Source organism: Budorcas taxicolor, chromosome 21 (genome assembly GCF_023091745.1).
Source record: "Budorcas taxicolor isolate Tak-1 chromosome 21, Takin1.1, whole genome shotgun sequence".
Classification (NCBI taxonomy): domain Eukaryota; kingdom Metazoa; phylum Chordata; class Mammalia; order Artiodactyla; family Bovidae; genus Budorcas; species Budorcas taxicolor.
This window is the reverse complement of record NC_068930.1, coordinates 32,491,746-32,513,876: the sequence shown is the minus strand read 5'-3', so window position 1 is coordinate 32,513,876 and position 22,131 is coordinate 32,491,746. Positions and strand designations below refer to the sequence as shown.

Sequence of the window (22,131 nt, the reverse complement as noted above, 5' to 3'; positions counted from 1 at the left end):
GGGTCGGGAAGATCACCTGGAGGAGGCATGGCCACCCACTTTAATGTTCTGATCTGGAGAATCCCCATGGACAGAGAAGACTGGTGGGGTACAGTCCATGGAGTCACTTGGCCTGCGCGCACACACAATATACACACGCACATACAAGATATATCACACCTCTTCTCCCTTTGTTGTTCTGTCCACTTGCTAGGTCGTATCCAACTCCCTGCTACCCCATGGACTGCAGTGCTCCAGACTGTCCTTCACCGTCTCCCAGAATTTGCTCAGATTTTTGTCCATTGAGTAGGTGATGCCATCCAACCACCTCATTCTGTCACTCACCCCTTCTCCTTTTGCCATCAGTCTTTCCCAACATCAGGGTCTTTTCCACTGAGTCTTTTTTAAATGGCCCCAGTACATGTGCTCCTCCTAAAACTCTGCATCTTAATTGCCTTTACAAGTAAAGACCAAACTTCATAATAAAATCAATACACTCCTACAGGGCTATTTGGCCCCTGCCTACTCCTCGAGCCTCACCTTGCATCTCCCCTACCCCGCCACCTTGGGCTCTGTTCTCAGCCTGTACTGTCCTTTTGAGCAGGTACTGAACTGCTGCCTGTTGGTCTGTAGTTCTCTCATGGTTCTCATTCTTTCCCTTATGGTATTTAAGCCTGTGATAATAGTTGTGACATTTCTTAATCATTCGATTCTCCCATTAGACTTTAAGCTCCATGAGAACAAAGGTCACCTTGATGTGTCTCGTTATCACCGAGCTTAACACAGTGTCCAGCATGTAATAAGCGTAGATATTGTGAAAGTATAATGCGGAAAGTGCTTTTGTACCCTAGGGCTATTGCACATACTGTTTTCTCCACCTGGAAGGAACGAGGGTCCCTCGTTCACCCAGCATTAGTGCCAATTCTTTTTTCTTTAAACAACTGATTATCAGCTTATTAAATAAGCCCATTTCAGCATCTGCAGTGACTTCATCCCTGACTCCTGGTCCAGTCCTGGTGGAGGTAGTCTACTTAATTATGTCTCAGAAGGACCTGCTAGTCTGAGTCTCTGGGAGCCTCTTCTGCAAGCCACCCCACATTTTAGGACCTTCGCCACCAGGTTTCCTTGTAGCTATTCTCAGGGTCTTGGTATGCACCCAAACCGGTCCTTCCAGTTTGAGGTGCTTTTCCTTTGTGTGTCTGGTCAGGTCAGTGTTGAGGCTGCTGAAGATAATTGTGATTCGATGAACTGCCACTCCTAGTCTGGCAGGTTCTTCCTGCATTTTAAAAAGCGAGGTCAAAGCTAGGCTTCCAGGCCACCTTGTTCCTCTGGGTGTGGCCTCGGCTGGGAGTGGCTGTTTCTCTGCTGGAGTGGCCAGATCTCTGCTGCCTCTGTGACCGTCTTCCTCACAGAGCCCTGGCCCTGCTCTTCTCCACGAGAGCCTCGCTCTGAGCCCGGAAAACACCCTGTGCTCCTCCTGTCCTGTCCTGCACAACAGTGTGTTACCTCCTTGTCTGCTGCCTATTTGATTAGAATCTGATGCTGCTTCTAGACCAGGGTCACCGTTTTCTCTCTGGTGCTCATTACTACTCATAGACCAGGTTACATTTAGCCAAGAAACTCGCAGAAGTCACTGGTGTGTCTCCAGAACGGGTGACAGCTGCTGGAGGAGCCAGCCCGCTGAAGCGTGGCTTACCTGCTTGGCGTCTTGTCGCAGGATTCTTGGTCAGGCCTTTTCTAGTTTCAGTAATTAACTTCTAGTCCCCTCAATTACCCCTCACCCCATTTTTTTTTAAGTGGAAAAATTTCAAGACCATACAAAAGTAAATGAGTATAATGAATCCCCACACTAGCATCACAGGCCTAGTTGTCAGTTATGGCCGTCTTGTTCCATCTATACTTCTACCCATTGTATCGTCTCTCCTCCATTATTTCAAAGCAAATACCAGACTTTTCTTTTCATCTCCTAATACTTAAATTTGTTCACTTGCTAAGTCCTGTCTGACTCTTTGCAACCCCATCGACTGCAGCACACCAGGCTTCCCTGTCCTTCACTATCTCCTGGAGTTTGCTCAGACTCGTGTCCATTGAGTTGATGATGCCATCCAACCATCTCATCCTGCCCTCGCCTTGTCCTCCTGCCCTCAATCTTTCCCAGCATCAGGGTCTTTTCCAGTGAGTCAGCTCTTCGCATCAGGTGGCCAAAGCATTGAGTATGTATCTCTAAAAGATAACTCTTTCTGTTTAAAGATAGTTTTTTTTTTTTTAATTATTATTTTTGACTGCACTGGGTCTTCATTACTGTGCGCACAGGCTTTCTCTCGTGGCAGTGGGCAGGCCACTCTCTGGTCTCGGTGTGCGGGCTTCTCATTGTGGTAGCTTCTCATCACAGAGCACAGGCTCTAGGGCGAGTGGGCTTTAGTAGTTGTAGCACTCAGGCTCAGTAGTTGTAATGTATGGGCTTAGTTGCCCTGAGGCATGTGGGATCTTCCTAGACCAAGGACTGTGTCCCTCACATTGCAGGGGATTTCCTGTCCACTGTACCACCAGGGAACTCCCAAGAACCCTTTAAAAAAAATAACTTTTATTTGTTACCACACTTAAAGAATAACTTCTGAATGAAAAAAATCCACCATTTAGTCAGTGTGCAGTTTTTTTGTCTGAAGTATCAATTTCCTCTTGAAACATACTTTTAAAAAATCCAGATCCAAGTAAACACCTCCCATTGTGGTTGGTGTGTCTCCTGTCTCTAAACTGTAAGACTCCCCCATCTGGCTCTGTTCTGCCCGCCTGTGGTGCAGTCTTACTGGTGAGGAACAGAATTGTTTGTCCTGTAGGATTTCTGGGTCTGCATTTTCCCTGTGGTAGTTACCATCAATTCTTCTGGCACTCAGCCTTCTTTGTGGTCCAACTCTCAACAGCAGTACATAATTACTGGAAAAATCATAGCTTTGACTATACAGACTATACCTTTGTCAGCAAAATGATGTTTCTGCTTCTTAATACCCTGTCTAGGTTTGTCATAGCTTTTCTTTCAAGGAACTAGCGTCTTTTAATTTCATGGCTGCAGGCACCATCCACAGTGATTTGGGATCCCAGGAGAATAAAATCTGTCACTGCTTCTACTTTTTTCCTTTCTGTTTGCCTTGAAGTGATTGGACTGGATGCCATGATCTTAGTTTTTTGAAGTTGAGTTTTTAAGGCAGCTTTTTTCACTGTCCTCTTTCACCCTCATCAGGAGGCTCTTTAGTTTCTCTTCTTTCTATCATTAGAATGGTATCATCTACATATCTGAGGTTGTTGATATTTCTTCCAGTGACATTGATTTCAGCTTGTGATTCTTGGTGTTATTTTAATTTGCATCTCTCTAATTATGACTGAGTTTGAATATCTTTTCAAACCTTAATATCCTTTTTGTGAAATATCTTTTTCCCATTTTTAATTGAATTTTTGTTGTTCTCCTTGCAGTTTTGGATTTCTTTATATAGTAGATATACTGGCTCATACTGGCTCTCACACTTGAGATACTGGCTCTCACACTTGGAAGTGTGAGAAGCTACCACACTTCCAAGTATGAGAGCCAGTGGCTCTAATATATAAAGAAATCCAAAACTGCAGGGAGAAGAACAAAAGTTCAGTTAAAAAATGGGAAAAAGATATTTCACAAAAAGGATATTAAGGTTTGAAACAATGTTCAGACTCAGTCATAATTAAAGAAATGAAAGTATTCATGTTTCTATTTTGGTCAGGCATACTTTAAAAATTTTTTGTGTACTTAAATTTATTTTATATCCCTTATGTATTGAGTTATTCTTAGAAAGTCTTTGCCTACACCATCATTAAAGAGGAATCCACTCAAGTTTTCTTCTAGTATGTCTCTCATTTCATTTTTTACATTTATATCTCTAAATTCATTGGAAGGTTATTCTTGTGCTTTGTGAAAAAAATATGTTTTGTGCTTTGTGAAAAAAAATATATGTTTTTTCCAAGTGACAGCCCAGATGTTCTAGCAGTATTTATTAAAAAACATCTCTATCTCAGTGAGTTGAGACAGTACCTTTCTCACATACTGATTTTCCATTTATTGGAAGGTAGGGCTTCCCAGGTGGCTCAGATGGTAAGGCATCTGCCTGCAATGTGGAAGACTTGGGTTTGATCCCTGAGTCAGGAAGGTCCTCTGGAGAAGGAAATGGCAACCCACTCCAGTACTCTTGCCTGGAAATTTCTATGGATGGAGGAGCCTGGTAGGCTGTAGTCCATGGGGCTGCAGAGTCGAACACGACTGAGCGACTTCACTTTCTGTTTAAGAATTTTTCCATTATTCCACTGGTCTATTTACTCATGCCTCAGTGTTACACCATTAACTGTGGATGCGCCTTATGGTGAGTCTTACTTCAGAGGCCATAACTTGATAGGGAGTAGCTTTTTTTCTGCAGTGTTTTTTTTTTTTTAAACCCGTTATTAAACTTAAATGGAAACATGTTCTTATGTGTGGCTTCTTTTGTCCAGTATTGAGCAGCGTTTATCCATATTTACTTATGTGTATTAATCGCTCAGTTGTGTGTGACTCTTGCAACCCCATATACTTTAGCCCGCCAGGCTCCTCTGTCCATGGGATTCTCCAGGCAAGAATACTGGGGTGGGTAGCCATGTCCTTCTCCAGGGGATCTTCCCAGCCCAGGGATAGAACCCGGGTCTCCTTCATTCACCGTCCAAGCCACCAGGGATTGTGCAGGTTGAATTTATTCGTTTCATGGCTGTACTATTCCATTGACTGAACGTTGCATCATTGGTGGGCATCTAGATTATTGTAGATTGTTTCTGGTTTTTGACTGTTAAAAATAGTGCTTTTGTGACATACATAAATTCTTGTGCATATATGGACATGTTTTTATTGATTGATCATCCAACATGCTTAGTTTTGCCAGTTTCCCAAAGCCATGATACCAGTTTGCATTTCCACCAGTGCTGAGTTCTGATTAGAGTGTTCATTACTGTTGTTTTTTTTCTTTTTAAGCTTCTTGTGTGGTTGTGTAGTAGCATTTAGTTGTGTTTTCAATTTGTATTACCCTGTTGAGTAAGGAAGTAAAGCACTTTTTGCACGTGTTTACTGACCATTTTGATGTCCTCTTGTTTGAAGTGCTCCCCTCAAGCCCCCAGTCCATCATCTCTGTTAGGTGCTCTGTCTTTGTTGATAGAATTCTTTTGTGTTTTCTGGATGTGAATACTATATATATATACACACATACACACACACATATGGTGTGTGTATGTATATATATATATATTAGATATATGCAGATGATTTTTCTACATTTAAAACTTGGCTTATTAAGCTCTTATATTTGAAACAAGCTTAGCGAAGCAGGAGAAAAAGGCACTATGCCTTTAAGAGGCCCAACTGGCTACAGCTAAAAAGTAATATAGATTTGCCATGGAAATAGGAGCATAAGGTTATAAAAAGATTGTAAGCAGTGGATGAAGCATTTACTGGAATGGAAGTCCGGCTTGATGAAGGAGTTTCTTGATGGCAGAATGTTTCCGATAGGGGACCACTGACACAGAAGAGAAGGCCCAGAGGCTCCACAAGCTGCAGTCTGAGGTAAAATAAAACTTTGCAGGTTGCTTTAAAAGCCCAGTTTTCTGTGGAAACAAATATGCTGCTTCTCTGTTGTGTATGGAAGAAGTCGTAAGCTACCCAGTGGCTGTCATTCTGACCCGTGCATTTACTTCTTCTCCCTGAACCTGATCTGTTGCTGCTTCCACCTTAGTTTTAGTGAGATGTCTGGCCCAGGGGAGTGAGCCTGCATGAGGCTCAGCAGCTGAGACCTTACCTCAGACACTGTGATTTGTGTAGTTTGAGGATTGAGGTGAAGTAAGGAGGCTGATTTTAAAGACGTGACCTTTTAAAGAAATGTGTAGTGTATACATTTGTACATATTTGCTATTTATCATTAAGTGCTTTGTTAGAAAAGCAGCATGGTTTTTCATACATTTTATTATTTAGAAATTGAAAAGATTTTCTGAAATCTTTTTTTTTGAAAATCAAATAGTGGTTTAGTGAGGAGAATGAATAATAAGAAACTCCACAAAACTGATATATTAATTACCCATTCAGGTTCCTTCAGTGAGTTGATTATTTTCTTTATTTTATCATCTAAAGGAAGAATGATTTTGGTTTTGTTAGAAATTTAATGAATTTGTCTATATATGATAGTTCAGAATGTGACTTCTTAGATGTTCTGCTCAAAGCAGATGTAATCAAGATGACATTTTTTGGTACCAGCCATCTTCAGCTCCTTAACTCTTGTCATTATCATTCCTCTTTCCTCTTTTTTTTTTTTTTGGCTCTGTGAAGATAATATAACTACAGTGGTTTATAACTTCATGTTTCAAGTGTTTAGCTGCAGATTCTTTTACATTGTAGGTTACTATGAGCCATTGCAGATCCTGCTATTGCAGTTCCCTGTACTATACAGTAGGTCCTTGTTTATTTTATATATAATGGTATGTCTCTTTTAATCCCTGTATATATGCCCAAGAGTGGGGTTGCAGGATCATGCGGTAGCTCTGTTTTTTAGGGTGATGTATGTTTGTTAAATTTTTATTAGAGTATAATTACTTTACAATGGGTTACTTTCTGTTGTATAGCACAGTGACTCAGCTAGACAGACACATATATCCCTTTTTTGGATTTCCTTCCCATTTAAGTCACCACAGAGCATTGAGTAGAGTTCCCTGTGCTATATAATGGGTTCTCATTAGTTATCTACTTTATATCAATCTACATAGTATCAATAGTGTATCTATGTCAGTCCTAATCCCCCAGTTCATCCCACCCCCACCCCCCCTTTGCTGTGCATAGGTTTGTTTTCTATATCTTTGTTTCTATTTCTGCTTTAATTCGGATCATTTTTCTAGATTGGGCATAGAAGTCATACTCTATGATATTTGTTTTTCTCTGACCTCACTGTATGACAGTCTGGGTTTATGCAAGTATCTCCCTCTCACAATTATTGTTTGTAGATTTTTTTGATGATGGCCATTCTGACAGGTGTGAGGTGATACCTCATTGTAGTTTTGATTTGCATTTCTCTAACAATTAGTGAGGTTGAGCATCTTTTCATGTGTCTGTTGCCCATCTGTATGTCTTTGGAGAAATGCCTGTTTAGGTCTTCTGCCTGTTTTTTGATTGGATTTTTTTTTTTTTTTAATATTGAGTTGCATGAGTTGTTTGTATGTTTTAGAAATTAAGCCCTTGTACATTCTTCCTCAGTTTGTAAGTTGTCTCTCTTTGTTTAAGGAAAAACTTTTAAATTTTGAGTTAATGTTAGAGAAAAGTTGTAAAAATACTAGAGTTGTATCTTTCATTCTACTCACCCTACATTTCCCATAACTGTAAGTGGAGAACATCTATCAAGGATAAGAGATTTACATCAATCCAATGATAACTAAATGACAGACCGCATTTGAACTTTATTAGTTCATTCTTTTTCTCTTCCAGGATTCCACTTTGCTTTTAGTTGTTACTTCTTTTTGATGTCTTTGAATCTGTAGCAGATCCTCAGTTTTCCCTCAGTTAATGACTTTTTGGAAAGAACTGATTATTTTTTAGACTGCCCTTTAGTTTGGTTTTGCTTCCCTGGTAACTCAGTTGGTAAAGAATCCCCCTGCAATGCAGGAGACCCTGGTTCTATTCCTGGGTTGGGAAGATCCCCTGGAGAGGGGATAGGCTACTCACTCCAGTATTCTTGGGCTTCCCTAGTGGCTCAGCTGGTAAAGAAGCCCTCTACAATGTGGGAGACCTGGGTTCAATCCCAGATTGGGAAGATCCCCTGGAGAAGGGAAATGGCTACCCTCTCCAGTATTCTGGCCTGGAGAATTCCTTAGGCTGTATAGTCCACGGGGTCACAAAGAGTTGGACACAACTGAGCGACTTTCATGTTCTTAGGTTTCTGTTGTGTTTTCATCACTGGGATGAGACAGTGCATTTTTGGCAAGAATAGTATAAAATGCTTGATATCATGTTGTACACCATGCCAAGGAGTTCATAATGTGATATATCTTACTGATGGTAATGTTTACTTTGGTTACGATGATGTTCTCTCCTGGAAAGCTATTATATTTCTAATTTATAAATATTTTGGAGGAGAGGGTTTGAGGCTGTGCTAGTCGTGTTAATCCTCAAGCACTCACCCACCAGTTTTATCCTCTCTGGGTGATCTTCATCTGCAGCAATTGGTGGAGTTTGCTTGAAGGTAATTCTCTAGCCCCCTTTCCTTCCACATTTTTTTTTTCTTTCTTTCTTTTTTTTTTTTCACATTTGTTAATTGAAGTTCCACTATTAACAAAGAGCTGTCCCTGTCCCATTTTCATATTTGATTACATCATATGGGATTCATGGGTTATTTTATAGGTTAAAAATCAATTGTTATCATTATTTTATTTGTTAATTCCAAATTTGTCCTCTAGAAACTCTTTCCTGCTGATTCCTGTGTTCTCTTGACAAATTCCCATAACTTTTTGAGCAGTCCTTTCATTTCTAATGTTGCATGATACTCCAGGTTCATCCTGAATTTTCTCTGACCCAACCCTGCAGCCAACCCCTTCTCTGAGAAATTCTAGTTTGTTTTATTAAAGACCAGTATGTGCTAGCTGTGCTCATTGCTGTTGGGCTTTTCGTGCTGCTAGGCTCTCAGCAGACAGCTGGGAAGTAGGGGGGTGTGTGGCTCTACAGGACTCTGTTTCTTCTGTACCTTGTCTACATGTGTATTTAAACCATGGGTTTATACTGATACTTTAGAGTCTGGTCTCACATCATACAGTTCAATTTATTCTCCCTCCTTTTCTTATTTATAGCAATAGAAAGCCACCTCTCATTATCTTCAGTGCGTTTATTCACTCCTAGTGACACAAAGCAGTTTACTTTCTTTACTCATCCCTCCCTCTAGGACTTGAGTGTGTGGAGGATAATGTACCATAAAGCAGGACTGGGGCACAGAGAGCACTCAGAAACACCAGTCCCCCATCTCTGTGGCCCCTTTCCCTTCCCTTTATCGTGGAAAAAGTTTGAAAGGTCTTTTATCCATCTTCAGTCACTAGAAAATGTCAACCTAAGAAGTTTTATTGCTAATAACTGGAAAGCAGTGATTTTTGGGGAGTGTCTGTAACTATCCCTTCGTGTTCCTATAATGGTTAATGGTGACTTATTTAGCTGATATTCTTTCACTTGGATCTCAGGACAGCAGCAAATAGGCAATTTATCTGTAAACTTACTTAAACTTTGATCAACCAAAAAAATTCTAGGTCCACTTACACCTTTTTTCTAGCTCTCAATATTTTTTAATCATATCCATCTCATCAAACAGTATCTGATGTCTCCTAAATTCTCAGCCAAGGAGTATACACAGCAAAGTATTAGAAAATTTAGCTGGAGTTGAAATAGCAGAGCGTTGGATGCTTCGTTACTTTCACTTGAGGCTGAGAGGTTCAGTTGAGGTTCAGTTGCTGCTGGTTACTTGGATCGTTATTTTTAGTTCTTACGCTTTAGCGAGTTCTTATCTTGTGTTTGTGAGATTTGCTGAATTCTTGATGCTCTTCATTTGACTTCAGATGTATCTTTTTTATTATCTCTTAAACAGGACATCTCTGTTTTGAAAGTTTGTATAACAGCCCTTCAGATCAATCCAAATGTATATTTTCCCCACTTTTTAGCACATACTCTAGTCTCTTTTTACTTCATTTGTGTAGCAATGATCACATTTGAAATTAAATGTTTAACTGAAGGTCAAAGGGGCTTCCCTGGTGGCTCAGCAGTAAAGAACCTGCATGCAGGGTAGGAGACACGGGTTCCATCCCTGGTACGAGAAGATCCCTTGGAGGAGGGCCTGGCTACCCACTCCAGTGTGCTTGCCTGGAGAATTCCAAGGACAGAGGAACCTGGCAGGCTACAGTCCATGGGGTCACAAAGAGTTGGACTCGACTGAACAACAACAAGAAAAGGTCAAAGAGGGATGGGGGCATCTGTTTTATTCACTAAAACTTAGGCTGTAGTTCATAAGTTTCTGGCTCACCTTATCTCAATAGGTGATCTTGCTTTCTATTTTTGTTTTGGATGGAAGGCAAAAAAAAAAAAGACAGAAACCCAGAACTTCATAGGGGAGGAGAATTCAGAAACAGTTGAGTGCAGCAGCTCTGCCCAGAGAAGAAAAAGCCCAGTAGGAGCCACCGGAGTGTGACTGCTCTGTTTACTGCCTGGTTTTCCTATTGAGGACCACGGTTGTCAGCAAAGAAAGCTCAGTGTGCTCTATTTAAGAGATGGCCCTGAATAATCTATTTTAAATACATGTTTGATATGGAAAGGTCCAACAGTTTAAAAATACATGAAAATTGCATTCTTTTATGATATCTTGACTTTCCTATTTTGTCATCTTTTCTGGACAGCTGTTCAGTCTCTCAGCTGTGTCCAACTCTTTGCGACCCCACGGACTGCAGCACTCCAGACTTCCCTGTCCTTCACTATCAAGTGACATTTTTGTGTGAGTTCCTTGCTGGCTGTTCCTTCTCAAGTCCCTGTGGTTCTTCCTTTTTCCCCTTAGAGTACTCATGTTGCACAGGGCCAACTTAGTGCTTTGGTAATTGGAGCTTTCCCCTTGGGTTCAGAACTACTTAGTAGATTACTCCTAGATTCTTATCTAGGCCAGATCTCCTGTATCCACCAGCCTACTGCCTATCTCTCTGCTTCAGTATTCCACAGGCACCTCAACTTAAAGGCGACTAAAATTGAATTTGTCATCTCTTCTGCTGGTGTTTTCATGCAGCTGTCCAGTTCAGAAGCCTCTCACCATCATCTTTAGCTCCTCTTCCTTCACTTCCACTTTCTAATTGGTCTCCCTGCCTCAACTCTGTCTTCCATGTCACAGTGTCAGAATGGCTCCTTAGTACCTTTCCACTGAGCTCACTGTTGCTAGCCTGACATTACAAGGCCTTTGGTGTCCTGCTCCAGGGGCTCTTTTACCCGCATGACAGCAGCGCTGTGTGCAGCAGCAGTAGCAGCCTGTTGACATGCTGATTCCTCTCTGGAACCATCTTTTCCCACTTCCTTTCCTGGTCATCCTTCAAGCCTAAACTCAAATGTTGCTTTCTTGGGGACTCAGTCTCCTATCTTCTCAGCAGGCCTTGTCCTCTCCACCTGCTGTAGCACTCGTATGCACCATTTATCTAGTGTTCTAAACCTTCTCCTTGAGCCCCTCAGGAAGAGAGGGTTCTATTCTTGACCTCCGCAGCACTTAGCATCAAAGTCTGGATTGAATAAATGAATGGATTGTTTTGAAATTACAGCCATAAGGAGGTAGGTTTTGACTGGTTGTATGTCTACTTAATGTTAAGGAGTTAAGACTTTTCCTACATTTGGGGAACACTGACTTTGAATTTAGTCCATCCTGGATTTGGTCTTCTCCCAGATATAGGTTGTCATGATCTGTGGCTCATATCATGAACTCCTTATTGCAAAATTTAGACTTAAATTGAAGAGAGTAGGGAAAACCACTGGACCATTCAGGTATGAACTAAATCAAATCCGTTATGATTATACAGTGGAAGTGACAAATAGACTCAAGGGGTTAGATCTGATAGAGTGCCTAAAGAACTTTGGACAGAGATTTGTGACATTGTATAGAAGGCAGTGATCAAAACCATCCCCAAGAAAAAGAAATGCAAAAAAGGCAAAATGGTTGTCTGAGAAGGCCTTACAAATAGCCAAGAAAAGAAGAGACGCAAAAGGCAAAGGTGAAAGGGAAAGATATACCCATCTGAATGCAGAGTTCCATAGAATAGCCAGGAGAGATAAGAAAGCCTTCCTATGTGAACAATGCAAAGAAATAGAAGAAAACAATAGAATGGGAAAGACTAGAGATCTCTTACGAAAATTAGAGATACTCAGGGAACTTTCGTGCAACGATGGGCACAATAAAGGATGGAGACGGTATGGACCTAACAAAAGCAGAAGTTATTAAGAATTGGTGGCAAGAACACATAGAAGAACTATACAAAAAAGATCTTAAATGACCCAGATAACCACGATGGTGTGCTCACTCACCTAGAACCAGACGTCCTGGAGTGCGAAGTCAAGTGGGCCTTAAGAAACCTCACTATGAACAAAGCGAGTGAAGGTGATGAAATTCCAGCTGAGCTATTTCAGATCCTAAAAGATGATGCTGTTAAAGTGCTACACTCAATGTGCCAGCAAATTTGGAAAACTCAGCAGTCACAACAGTACTGGAAAAGGTCAGTTTTCTTTCCAGTCCCAAAGAAGGGCAATACCAAAGAACGTTCAAACTAACACAATTGCACTCATTTCACATGCTAGCAAGGTAAAGCTGAAAATCCTTCAAGCTAGGCTTCAGTAGTACGTGAACCGAGAACTTCCAGATGTACAAGCTGGATTTAGAAAAGGCAGAGGAATCAAACCAGAGATCAAATTGCCAACATCTGTTGGATCATAGAAAAAGCAAGTGAATTCCAGAAAAACATCTACTTCTGTTTCATTGACTATGCTAAAACCTTTGACTGTGTAGATCGCAACAAACTGGAAAATTCTTCAAGAGATGGGAATACTAGACCACCTGACCTGCCTCCTGAGAAACCTGTATGCAAGTCAAGAAGCAACAGTTAGAGATGGACAAAGAACTGGTTCCAAATTGGGAAAGGAGTATATCAAGGCTGTGTATTGTCACCCTGCTTATGTACCTTATAGCAGAGTACATCATGTGAAATGTGAGACTGGATGAAGCTCAGGCTGGAATCAAGATTGCCAGGAGAAATATCAATAACTTCAGATATGCAGATGACACCACCCTTACGGCAGAAAGCAAAGAGGAACTAAAGAGCCTCTTGATGAAGGTGAAAGAGGGGAGTGAAAAAGCTGGCTTAAAACTCAACATTCAAAAAACTAAGATGGCATCCGGTCCCATCACTTCATGGCAAATAGATGGGGAAACAATGGAAACAGCAACAGACTTTATTTTCTTGGGCTCTGAAATCACTGCAGATGGTGATTGTAGCCATGAAGCTAAAAGACACTTGCTCCTTGGAAGAAAAGCTATGATAAACCTAGACAGTGTGTTAAAAAGCAGAGACATTGCTTTACCAAGAGGTCTGTATAGTCAAAGATACAGTTTTTCCAGTAGTCAAGTATGGATGTGAGAGTTGGACCATAAAGAGGGCAGAGAGCTTAAGAATTGATGCTTTTGAGCTTTGGTATTGGAGAAGACTTGAGAGTACCTTGGATGACAAGGAGATCGAACCAGTCCATCCTAAAGGAAATCAACTCTAAATATTCATCGGAAGGACTGATTGCTGAAGCTCCCAATACTCTGGCTACCTGATGTGAAGAGCTGACTCATTGGAAAAGACCCTGATACTGGGAAGGATTGAAGGCAGAAGGAGAAGGGGCCGACAGAGGATAAGATGGTTGGATGGCATCACTGACTCGATGGACATGAGTTTGAGCATCCTCTGGGAGTTGGTGAAGGACAGGGAAGCCTGGTGTACTGCAGTCCTTAGGATCGCAGAGTCAGACACGACTTAGTGATTGACCAACAACAGATACAGGTTCTCCTGTCCATTCTTGTAACTTCCTGTCTTTCCACCACTTGGAATCTGCTGAAAGGACAGTGAAGCTGCCTAAAATTAGGATCTGAAGTTTTGGCAGGGAGCCCTTCACAGTTGGTGATCTGAGTAGTATCTTTGCCAGCTGGAGCTTAGAACAAAGACACCAAACAAACTCTTTGCACTTTCTGAAATGCAGCTTTTTGCTCCTTCAGAAATTGGGATTCTGGTCAGTGGATGCTGATTTTAAAGTTGTGTGTAGAACTCAGAGCCCAGTGGCCAAGAGTGTCGCTGTTCTTGATGCCCACACTGGTTACCTAATTAATGAATTTGCAGCCTGTTTGGAATTGGAATTACAGTCTAGTAGGATTTTGGAGCTAGACAGGGCTTTCTCCTTGAGTTGATGTATCCCATTCCTTAAATGGGGAACACTAAAGTTACTTACATATTTAATGGCAGACTTGGGCTCTGATCTTGGTGTTCGTGGCCTCTTCATTTTCTGTTTAACAGCATATTTCAGAATTACAGGGGTGATAGTGCTGGAATCATTCTTATTGGAGCAACACTTTGTTACTTGTGGTCTCCCCACAAGCCTGAATATTTGGGGAATGAGACTTTACCAGAAAATCCTTGTGTGACTTACACAATTATGCGTTTTTCTTTTTTCCAGTAAGAAAAATGATGAGTTGTAAGCAATTTTATAATAAGGATGATGTTTTTAAATTACTTGAGTAAGTAGTAGATGAACTTAGCAGAACACTATTAAGTGAGAAGTGCTCACAGTGAAAACAAATTTTCCTGCCTGCCTGCCCCAGTTTCTTTTTCTCTACCCCAGAGGAGAAAATCCTGGAGTGGAGAAAATAGCCTTCCTTCTTTTTCTAAAGTATCAAAATTTCTGAAGTACCAAATTTAATAGTACTAAAAATGCTTTATTTCCGTTTTAGCCTTTATAAAACTGAGTGACTTCCTTTAAGAACCTGCTCTCCCTACCCCTCAGCATTTTATGGTCAAATAGAGCAAAGTTGAAAGAATTACAGTGAGGACTTGAATCTCGTCGACTAAGAGTCTACCGCTGTGCTTCACTGCATTGTATTCTCACAAATCTGTGTGCTCATCCACTCGCCCCTCAGGGCCTCGAAGTCCTCATAAAATCTGCCTAGTTAGACTGCAGTGGATAGTTTCGTTGCTTTTGCCAGTGACAGAAGCCAGAGGCCTGAGAGTGGAGAGGCGTGGCATGGTCTGTGGTTTAAACTAGGATGCTCGTGTATGCCTCTGTGTGTTTAAAACGCTAAGGATGAGCCGGGCATAACCACTTATGTTACAGATGTCATTGGTTTAGTGTGTAGGCTAAGCACCTAACTGGACATCGTTTTTCATATTTCATTCTCTGTTGGCCCCTGTCTTGTTCATTGGTCTCCCTCTGGTGAATTGAGCTAATAAAGCTGTGTTCGGCTTTATCAGAGAAGTGAGCTGCTGTTGCCCATTCTGGGGAACCCACTGAGTTGGTTGAGATGTGTGCTTTTCTGAAGACACATACTAATTTTGATTAAAATACTGAGAACCATTGTTTTAGAATTCTTATTTTTCCCCTTATGTAAAATAATCTAAATTTCTCTTATTGTACTCCTCTAGAAGCTTGTACATTAAGACCTTATTGTATAAACCCCTTTCTAACAGTAATTTTTATAAGTAACATAAAGTAATCTTCTTAAATATTACTTGATTTTTCCTAAAAGCAAAGTTAAAAATAGATATTTGAAGTTCAAAGTAGGATCTAATGAATGTGTCTTAAAATATTTTGGCAATTTATTCTGATTGGGAATGGAGAAAGAAAAGAAAAAAAAAACCTAATGAAGAGATATCACCCATAGTCCCCTCACTTTGAAGATGATCGTGTTAACATTCTGTATATCCTTTTATATATCCTTTGTTTTCCTATTCATGTTTAAACTTTGCTCTGCTTGAAAGTGATCATGTTAAAAATGAGGGTAACAGGATACAAGCTGTTTCAGAATCTTTTTCTCCCTTCACATTAAATGAATTTTCTCATTTGATTTATATTCTTTTACAAAATGAAAAGCTATGTGGCCATTCAAACTATACGCAGGACAATAAATTTTCATTCCAAAGGTTATGTTATGGAGGTTCTCTCCTGGTATAAGATCACTTTCAGTTTGCCCTTGTTAGGAAAGGATTTAAAAGTAGTGCTGCTGATTAAAGAAGTGGATCCAGGCATGATGAGCTTAGAGCCATGCAAGCAATTCTTATTTTTCATAAGTCAGCTAAGCTTGGACAAACTGGCAGTTGCAGATTATTTTTATCATGTGTAATTTAGTAGGACTCTTTCTGTTTAGCAGAATTACTCCTATCATCACTGTGTCACATTGATGGAGGAATTTTTTTTAAATATATGGATCTTGGTCATTTTTTAAAAAGCAAAACAGCTTTGTTTCCAGTAGAGGTCTGTATGCAAGACAGCAAAAAAGACACAGATGTGTATAACGGACTTTTGGACTCAGAGGGAGAGGGAGAGGGTGGGATGATTTGGGAGAATGGCATTCTAACATGTATACTATCATGTAAGAATTGAATCGCCAGTCTATGTCTGACGCAGGATACAGCATGCTTGGGGCTGGTGCATGGGGATGACCCACAGATGTTATGGGGAGGGAGGTGGGAGGGGGGTTCATTTTTGGGAACACATGTAAGAATTAAAGATTTTAAAATTAAAAAAATAAAAAACTAAAAAAAAAAAAAAAGAGGTTTTGCTGGACTTGACTGCAAGATTGAAACAAAGCGTTAGTGGACGGTTCTTATCTATGGGAGGGGACAGAGGGATCCTTTCTCTCCCTCTGTTGTTCATCTGGCAGGAAAGTTAATCTAGTGGCTCTGAATTTAGGGAAGTGGGCTTTCTTTATAGGGATTCATTTTCTCAAGGGGCATTAATGTTAGATTAAATTTGCTGTGGAAAGAAGTGGGCCCACGGCCCCATGGTGGATACCTTCTCATGATGCTCATGCCAGCAGTGTGCTCGGAAAGCTCGCCTGTGGCACAGATGGTGATGACACTGGGCGACAGCGATGGCCTGGCAGTGTCAATGCTCAGCGTTCTCCCTTCCACCCTACCTTTGGATAACTCTGGAAAGCCTTTAGACAAATTGTAAATGTCTATATGTGTTCAGCAAGCCCAGCTGCAGAGAATGATAGCATTAAAAGAGATTGAATTACTTTAAACTTCCAAGAGCAATGAACCCAATTTATAAGAAATTTACTGTAAATTCCTTAGTGCCCATCCTGTAGATAGTGATTTATTTCCCTCTTCAGTAAAAGCTCTGACAGAAGAACCTGAGTTATACGGACATTTGAGCAGCAGCATCTCTGGGCGCTCGCATCACTTACTTTACCCAGGGATTCTTTTGAGAGGGGTGGAATTGTTTGTTCTTTTGGTATGGGCTTGTGTGCATGATATGTATGCTAGAAAAGCCCCACCCTTTTTTTTTTTTCCTTCAGAGTAATAAACAAAACTTGAAGATAATTCTGCAGTAAAATGAAACTAGGTTGAGCAGTAGTGTTTCAGCTGATACTGAAGCAACCACTGACCAAACCTGTCAAATGGTCTTATCTGTTATCCTGTAATATGTATTTTATAATTACTGAGTTCAGAGGTATTTGTCGTTTCCTTTCTTTGCACAATGTAAGGAAAGCTTTTAAATGTTTTATGTTGTTAGATACTTTAAAAATGCTGTTCTAACTTCTGTCACTGTTAAGTTGCAGAATTAGCGTGAATACTGATTTCAGCTGGCCTGAAGTGAGTGTAGAGTGGCGTTTGTCCAAATTAAGTTAAAACAAAGGAAGTTCCTGTGTGTACTTTCCTGTCTCTTACAACAAAAACAGAAGCAAGCAAAAAACTTCTGTAATTACTAAGTGCTCTTCAGAGTACCTAATATTAAAAGTATGGATTTTGGTATTTTACTGTGCTAAATTGTTTGCTAGAGGTTCTCATCTACTTTATGAAAGACATTCTCTTAAAAGATAATTGTTTTTCTTTTCCTCTGTCAGAACACAACAATGGAGGAAACAGCTATATGGGAACAACACACGGTGACACTTCACAGGGTGAGTTCTGTTGAGTAAATAATCTCTGTGTAACTCAGGATCCTGGCAGTTTCTGAAAACAATAGAGGAAAGCCAGATGTCAGGAAGCCAGAAGAAAGGGGAAGAACTTTTCTATAATCCTTTGTTTAAAATCAGAGTTGCAATAAATTCTTGATTAAGGTCAAAAGTGAGCATGATTACTTTTTCATATATCTTTTTGGTTGTTATTTGTATTTTGCTGTTTTCAGTCATGACTTAAGTGGTTTATATTTTAAATTTTGAGTGATCAGATAAAAGACACCGTATGCTGGTGTAAACGTGTAAACTGTTTCAGTGTTTCTGAGTATATAAGTACATATTGTAAGCTTGGGGTTTAAAATTGAACAAGGTCATGAAAGTAATAAAATCTTAAAAGATATTCCTTGTTTTGAAACATGTAGAACCAAGCTGTTGCTTAAGCAATTGCAGATGGTCAGAGAGCAAATTACAGTGATCTGGGTAAGAGTAAGAACTTTGTGGTACTTCCCTGGAGGCTGAGTGGTTAAGACTCTGCACTTCCACTGCAGAGGGCATGGGTTCACTCCCTGGTCAGGGAACTTAAGATACCACATGCCATGTGGCTCTAGAACTAGATGGAAAATGCTGAAATGAGGATTAAGTAAATGATGCTTTAAAATACTTACGTTAAAAGAAAAAAGAGCTTTGTCTGAAATGAACCTGTTTGGAATTTGCATTCTAGCACTGCCTGCTTCCCTTTAGAAATGAGCACATGTGGTCCAACTCACTTCTAAAACTTTGGTTTCCACAGGTGTAAAATGTGGCTGATGCCGCCTAATAGTACTTGGCATAAAGTCGGGCTGCCCATAGGTCTCCCTTTTCCTTCCTCTGAAGAGAGCTGATTGCTGATTCCCCTTCTCCCTGGAGAATGTGCAGAAAGAAATGAGAGAACAGACAGACGTTTTACACATACTGTTTCTACTCGCTGTGTCCATTACTAGCAAGTTAGAGAGAGGGAAAATCATGTTCCTAAACCGCGATCTTGTGAATCTTTGAATCTGCACATGATAGGCAATGGGTAAATTCAGTTCAATTCAGTTGCTCAGTCATGTCTGACTCTTTGTGACCCCATGGATTGCAGCATGCCAGGCTTCCCTGTCCATCACCAACTCCTGGAGCTTACTCAAACTCATGTCCATCATGTTGGTAATACCATCCAACCATTTCATCCTCTGTCAGCGCCTTCTCCTCCCACTTTCTATCTTTCCCAGCATCAGGGTCTTTTCCATTGAGTTGGTTCTTCACATCAGTGGCCAAAATATTGGAGTTTCAGCTTCAGCATCAGTCCTTCCAATGAATATTTGGGACTGATTTCCTTTAGAATGGACTGGTTGGATCTCCTTGCAGTCCTAGGGACCCTAACAGTTCAAAAGCATCAGTTCTTTGGTCAGCTTTCTTTATAGCCCAAGTCTCACATCCATACATGACTACTGGAAAAACTGTAGCTTTGACTATATGGACCTTTGTTGATAAAGTAGTGTCTCTGCTTTTTAATATGCTGTCTAGGATGGTCATAGCTTTTCTTTCCAAGGAGCAAGCGTCTTAATTTCATGGCTGCAGTCACCATCTGCAGTGATTTTGCAGCCCAAGAAAATAGTCTCTCCCTGTTTCCATTGTTTCCCCATCTATTTGTCATGAAGTGATGGGGACCAGATGCCATGATCTTAGTTTTCTGAATGTTCAAACTACCGCACAACTGCACTCATCTCACATGCTAGCAAAGTAATGCTCAAAATTCTCCAAGCCAGGCTTCAGCAGTATGTGAACTATGAACTTGCAGATGTTCAAGCTGGATTTAGAAGAGGCAGAGGAACCAGAGATCAAATTGCCAACATCCAGTGGATCATCAAAAAAGCAAGAGAGTTATCAGAAAAACATCTACTTTTGTTTTATTGACTATGCCAAAGCCTTTGACTATGTGGATCACAACAAACTGGAAAATTCTTCGAGATGGGAATATCAGACCACCTGACCTGCTTCCTGAGAAATCTTGTATGCAGGTCAAGAAGCAACAGTTAGAATTGGACATGGAACATCAGACTGGTTCTAAATTGGGAAAGGAGTATGTCAAGGCTGTATATTGTCACCCTGCTTGTTTAACTTACATGCAGAGTACATCATGCGAAATGCCAGGCTGGATGAAGCATAAGCGGGAATCAAGATTGCTGGGAGAATTATCAATAACCTCAGATATGCAGATGACATCACCCTTATGACAGAAAGTGAAGAAGAACTAAAGAGCCTCTTGATGAAAGTGAAAGAGGAGAGTGAAAAAGTTGGCTTAAAACTCAAGATTCAGAAAACTAAAATCATGGCATCTGGTCCCATCACTTCATGGGTGAATTAATTGTTTAGAAAAGAAACAGTGATTTCAGATAAAATACACTCGATTTTTTGTGTGTCTCCCTAAATAGTAAAAAAAAAAAAAAAAAAAAATCCTAATACTAACCTTAACTTTATAGAGCTAAGGTATGGCCTGAATTTGTTTGAAATATCCTGATAACATGTTTAAATCAGATTAAACATATATCATCATGCCTTATAAATAGTCAGCTGTCTAGTGTTTATAGAATAATTTGATACTATTTTATCATATTTCATTAATTTCCTTAATACTTTCATTGTTTTTGTTGATATTATTTACACACATTAAAATTCATTGTTAACGTACAGTTCTGAGTCTGCCAAACGCATTTAGCCCTGTGACAGTCACATAACCACCAGTGCAGACCATGTAGAACAGTCTAGTCACCCTGAGGTTCTCCCACGTGCAACTTGTAGTCAGCTCCAAGCCCTTACCTTCAGCGCTTAGCAACCACGGGTGTTTTCTATTCTGTACACTGGCCTTTTCCAGAGTGTCATGAGAGGAATTCATATAGTATGTAGTCTTATGAGACTGGCTTCTTACACTTAACCCAATGCACTTGAGATTTCTCTGTGATAGACTTGTATCAGTAGTAGTTAGATCCTTCTTATTGCTGAGTAGCATTTCATTATATGAATATAGAATAATTCGCTTATTCATTGTTCAGCCTGGATACCTTTGTAATTATGAATAAATCTGCTCTGGTATACAGGTTTTTGTATGCTCATACCTTTTCCTTTCTTCTGGGTAAATTCCTGGAAATGCAGTGTTTTTGGTTTTATGGTAAGTGAATGTTTAACTTTTATAAGGAGCTGTATTACTTTCTGTACTATTCTGCATCTCAGCCAGCAGCTCATAAGAGCTCCAGTTACTTTGTATCCTCACAAACAGTTGATTGTATCAGGGCTGGAGTGTTGTTTTCCTCCTTATTATCTGTTCTAATAGGTGTGTTGTGGTATGTCATTGTGGTTTTAGTTTGTAGTTCTCTAAAGACTAATGATGTTGAATATCTGTTTATGTGCTTATTTGTCATTTATATATCCATCTTGTTTAGGGCTTCCTTGATAGCTCAGTTGGTAAAGAATCTGCCTGCAGTGCAGGAGAGCCCAGCTCGATTCCTGGGTCAGGAAGGTCTGCTAGAGAAGGGGTAGGCTACCCACTCCAGTATTCTTTGGTAAAATGTGTTCACATATTTTGCCTGTTTTTAATTAAATTGTTTGTTTTCTTGTACTGACCTTAAACAAATAGAGTAACTGTTATTTCTCCGGCAAAAGTGGGTTTGCTGGGAATCAACAAAGAATTGCAGTTGAGGGTCTGCAACCATGATGAGACAATGCAGGACCCCAGCATACGGTGGAAAAGGGCACTGTTTTATGGAGGGGAAAAGGGAGTTGGGAGGGCTGAAGTAAACAGTGAGTCCACCAGAGGAATGGAGAGCCCAGGGTATTGTGGTTGTTCACTGGCTGAGTTGTGACATTTTGTCACAGTGGAGCTCCTGGCACGCAGGAAGAGGAAGTTGGTCTTATTCCTGCTGGGCTCTGCTAATAACACAGTGCACAAGCGCATCCCCTGCTGGCCACCTAACTCTATTTTAATTGAGGTTTCTGCGTATTAATTTTTATACTTACTGTTTTTTTAAATTGTGGTAAAATACACATAACAGGATTTACCATCTGTTCAGTTCCCTTTTTTTCCCAGTTCCTTTGTCCATTTTTTAATCGGGGTTTTATTTGTTGAATTGTAGGAGTTTTTCTATATTCTGGTCATTAATCCCTTATCAGTAGATATATGACTTGTAAATTTTTTTTCCATTTCATGGATTACCTTTGCATTCTGTTGACTGTGTCCCTTGGTGCACAGAAGTTGTTACTGAGTTTTGAAAGATATTTGAGAATTCTGCCAAACCCGAGGTCCCGATTATTATTCCTGTTATTTTCTTCTGGAAGTGTTTTTTTTTTTTAATTAAATTTTGTATGTATTATAAAATAAGGGCAAGGGATTTTGTTTTTTCTTAAATACAGATGTCCA

At 40.2% G+C, this 22,131-nt stretch overlaps 1 protein-coding gene across 4 annotated transcripts in view; it reads left to right on the top strand.

Moving 5' to 3' along the window:
- The window catches only part of TJP1 (tight junction protein 1), a 112,979-nt gene that overhangs the window by 9,749 nt on the left and 81,099 nt on the right, over window positions 1–22,131 (top strand). For all 4 annotated transcript variants that reach the window (XM_052660125.1, XM_052660124.1, XM_052660123.1 and 1 more), the window contains exon 2: window positions 17,646–17,702. In XM_052660125.1, coding sequence (XP_052516085.1) covers window positions 17,646–17,702 — 57 coding nt within the window. The remainder of the gene's footprint in view (window positions 1–17,645; window positions 17,703–22,131) is intronic.